Source organism: Micropterus dolomieu, linkage group LG12 (assembly GCF_021292245.1).
Source record: "Micropterus dolomieu isolate WLL.071019.BEF.003 ecotype Adirondacks linkage group LG12, ASM2129224v1, whole genome shotgun sequence".
Lineage (NCBI taxonomy): Eukaryota > Metazoa > Chordata > Actinopteri > Centrarchiformes > Centrarchidae > Micropterus > Micropterus dolomieu.
Window position 1 is genome coordinate 29,927,643 of NC_060161.1, and position 4,504 is coordinate 29,932,146.

At 38.6% G+C, this 4,504-nt stretch overlaps 1 protein-coding gene across 1 annotated transcript in view; it reads right to left on the bottom strand.

Annotated features, from left to right (window-relative positions):
* Window positions 1–4,504, bottom strand: part of LOC123979890 (galactose-specific lectin nattectin-like) — a 21,584-nt gene that overhangs the window by 6,322 nt on the left and 10,758 nt on the right. Inside the window, exons 3-6 of the mRNA XM_046064001.1 lie at window positions 4,446–4,502; window positions 4,197–4,294; window positions 3,982–4,104; window positions 3,534–3,639 (exon numbers count right to left, since the gene is read on the bottom strand). Of these exons, the coding sequence (XP_045919957.1) occupies window positions 3,534–3,639; window positions 3,982–4,104; window positions 4,197–4,294; window positions 4,446–4,502 (384 nt within the window). The remainder of the gene's footprint in view (window positions 1–3,533; window positions 3,640–3,981; window positions 4,105–4,196; window positions 4,295–4,445; window positions 4,503–4,504) is intronic.

Consider the following 4,504-nt stretch of genomic DNA (forward strand, 5'->3'; position numbering starts at 1 on the left):
AATATGAGTGTCACGGCAAAGGGTCTGAATACTTATGACCATGTGATATTTCAGTTTTTCTTTTTTAATAAATTTGCAAAAATTTCTACATTTCTGTTTTTTTCTGTCAAGATGGTGTACATGAGTACTGAGTGTACATTACCAAGAAATAAAATGAACTTTTTAGATTTTTGGAAAATGGCTGCAATGAAACAAAGAGTGAAAAATTTAAAGGGGTCTGAATACTTTCCGTACCCACTGTAAGTTAAACAGTTAGACTAATGTTACAGACAGACGGCCTTTAATTTAGCTTGCTTGTAACATTTGGCTAACTTTAATTGCCAAGCTAACGTTAGCTGTGCTTGTAACGTTAACAAAGAAGATGAGAGACTGGAGGAGAGAGCAGATTAAAATAACGCATTCTACATTTTTACACTGCACACAGGTGGATTGGTAAAGTAATATAATTTTAGTCACAAAGGTTTTATTGCACATACTTACACTAACGAGCGTAGCAGTGGTAAACTAGTGTAGTTTAGAGTTCCCTGCCTAATGGTGTACACCGCGGCCTCGCCCTCTGCTGGCCGCTGTGTGTGTGTGCAGGAGCCGACACAGAGCAGCAGAGGCTGCAGCCTGAACAGTAACTTACGCTGTAGCCCCTGGGCCAGTTCATTAAAGCACAAGCTCGACTGGATAATGTTACCTGTATTTAATGTTGTGCTCTGAAATTTTCAGGTTTTGAGAAACTTGGAACCTAAAGTCATTAAGTTACGTTAAGGTCCTGCTGCTGGAGCATCAGTTGTTATGTTATATAGTTATAATATAGTTTTGCAGGTTGGATTAAGTTAAGGCTTTTTACTTTTGCTCGTCCATTTAATGGCACATTGGAGCTAACATTAGCCATCAACTCTGTCAGCCCTTCGGAATTCTGTGTTTTAAGACATACAGCCAGCTGCAGTGTAGGTGGACATCAGTATTCTACATTGCTGCTTCTATTAAAATGCAAAACAATGATTTAATAAGTCATTTAGAGATACTTACCACAGACTTTCAACGAGGAAAAGGGCGCAGTAAAAAATCCGGTTGGTTGAAGGCTGAAATACGAGAGAAGGAGTTGGGCGGGCCTTCCCGGTGTAATTCTTTTAACTACGCAAAATTACACCAACAGTGGAAGAATCTTACACTAGCTGTAGTTGTAATAACCATGGAAGAATCCATGTACATGGACACTGAATATGTCTGACTAAAGGAATCTACTGTGTAGCTGGCTTGTGTCATGTAGATGAATCGCTTGCTTCTGTCTGGTTTGCAATGCGGCCCCCAGCTAACCAATCCTGCTTCAGACTGATGTTGGCACCACCCACTCTATTAGCATGTTATATGTTGTAATGTGGAAATACAGAAATAAATAAATGTATAAATATATAAATAAATGTAGAAATACAGAAATAAATGCATAAATAAATATAGAAATACAGAAATAAATACGGAAATAGCATTTTTTATTACAAACATATATTTAATTTTGATTTATTTCTGCATTTATTTATTTATTTATAGACATGTCATTTTTTGTCCCTCATAGTTCTGTGTCCGTAAGTTGCTAATTGAAAACTCTGTAGATGCAGACATGGCTGGTAGTATTGTCTTCTAACAGAGTTGCTAAACACTTAAGCGCACTGAGAGAAGCCATTTGACTGAGGAGCAAGCTTGTTGATGTGTGCAGATAGAGTAGGCCTATAGCTGTCTGACTGGTCCACCAATAGGGGAGAAGTTCACCCCATGAGACACAGCCCCTCCTCATTTGCATAATGAGGCAGAAATGCATAGAGAAATGTTAAAAGGACAGGCAGAAATAAATACCATTGGGGAAATAAATAAGGTAGAAAATGCAACGGAAGAATAAAACAGACAAAAATATTAAAACACACATAAATAAATACACTTAAAAAAAAGTAGAAGATTATAACGGACAATGAATAAATAAGGTAATTATTACAAATGTGAATAAGTAAAGAAGCTAATTAAAATAGATATATACATTTATGTCTCCTTGTATAATTGAATTACTGCCTACATTTATTTATTTACTTTATTTTTTTGTGCATTTAATTGGATGCTTATTTATTTATTGAGCATTCATTTATTTCTGTAGTTATTTCTGAATTTGTCAGGATCAGTCCTCCATATGCCAGGAGGTTCAAAAAACAAAAAGAAGTCAGCCATTTTGGATTTAATTGTCATATTTGGCGATTTACACACTCCACACTTTAAGAAACTCATCATAGAGAATTAGTCCTTGCGACTTTACAGAAATTTTCGCTGTGCAGTGTTATCCCATCAGTGATCACATGTTATACAAATGGTGAGTTTTGGTCGATCATGGCAGTCCGTGGAGTGGAATTTCTATTATTCGTCATAAAACAAGAAGTTATTCACGTGCGAGGATCCGTCCAACGCTGATTGCTGCTTTAATATTTAACTGAATTAGTCTGTGGCATGTGATTCTTTTACCTGTAGGTAAAACCTGTAGTAGGGCTGACCCTGAATAGTCCAAGATTCAATGTTTCGATGGGCGGAGCCTGATTGGACTGTCAATCTCACAGTCGAAGCTTCGCAGCAAAACAAGGATCATGCCATTTTGGCAATATGGGGGTGCTCAAAGTCAGATTTTACGTAGAACTACCAGTTTTCTCCCAATAAGTTAATATACAACCTATTACAATATACATTTCAACGTTTAATGCTGTAAATAAACATGTAAAAAGAATTAAACTTTCATTAAATGTTTTTAAAGTGCGTAAATAAATCCAAAATTGTAAGCATAACCCTGGGTCGTCAGCGCGTAGCGTGCGTGTGTGGAAGGAAGAAGAATGCTTGCTGAAGAGACCGAGCCCCAGCTTCACTGGTTAACCGAGTTGTCCGCACCTCGCGGGACTTTCGGATAATTCATCACCGTTGATGAACCACACAAAGAATATTATATCCTTTTTAAATAGCTGGCTACTTGAAATAGACACGCGAGAAACCGCAACGTGCACGCAGTTGTCGTCAGCATAGCATGCACGCAACTCTGCACGAGACCGGCGAATGGCAGGCGGAGGATCGTCAAAAAGCCTCAGTTTAGCTGGAAATTTACAGTGTAAGTTAAATGAATAGAGACTGCAGCTCTGCCGCTTCTCAAGATTAAAGCAGAGCTACCGTGTGTTAACGACCCCCCCCCACACACACACTTGCAATCGCCACGCACAAAAACACACATGATTTGACTATCCGTCGACTATAGGCAGGACTTGACGATTCAGATTCAATTTACTATGTAAAACCTTAGTCGGGGACAGCCCTAGTAGGTAGTGCTAAAGGATTTTAAATTGCTGATGGAGCAGTACTTTGCAGCTGCATTGGTAGCAGTCACAGCTAATAGCTGACAGCTCTCACACGCATTTACTTTAATAAATGCCCATTCTAGTTGTAATACATTATTTCTTTCATTTTAAATTAATAATCCATTAATAAACTATATCGATCTATTCATTCCTTCTTTTTTCTTTTACTTATTGGGTCCATTTCCATGCAAGCTCCGCCCTCGCTGATATTTCCCTGCTTCTGCTTGGTCCAATCACTCATCCTGAAGGGGGAGTTGTCGCTCCAAAACCAGTTCTATAGATGACAAAAACAAAGAGACAGGTGTCTTTTTGGGCTCTGGGTAATTGTGATAGTATTTCTCACTACTGTTAAATGTTTACAAACCAAACAAACAATCAATAGATTAATGGAGAAAATATTTAGCAGATTAATCATAATGAAATAAATCATTCGTTGCAGTCAGATAAAACATAACATTTTCAATGCATGATGTTTACTTGGAACACAGTATGTTTAATGTGGTATTAGTTCTGTTGCTTAAGGATCTGAGTGCTTCCTCCTCCACTGGAGAGGGTTTGTTTAAATAAAGTCCTGATATAAGAACAAGAGCACAGCACGCTGACACAGACACCATACCTGCTGTTCCTGGTATCCACCCAGCCACACAGGTGTGTGTGTGTTTGCTAGCAGACGGACAAACTGTCTCTCCTTTGGTGTGTGAAGCGACGCCAGTTTACCAGCTGCCTGAGAGCACAATAACTAACACACACACAAACAGTAACTCACATTAAAGCCATGTAACATTGAATCTTCTATTGTATAAACTTAAATGTGTTGTATCTTCAGTTTACATCGGCATCGCTCCAGGAGCTCCACACAGGGTAGAAAGCGAAGCATCTCTGCCCAAACAGGAGCCACCGAGGTGGGCATGAAAAGACCTGCTCCGTCCCTGCTGACACGTTATTTAATTATTAAGTTTGAAAAAGCCATTTGAATTACATATTTATTCAGTATAATGAACAAACCCACTGTGGAGACGAGAAATGTCATTATTATTTCACTGTGACTGACAGGAATCTCCATCTTACTGTTTTTCTTACCTGAAGATGACAGTGAAGCAGACGTCTCAGTCAGGAGGACAGTCAAGACGAGAGGAACT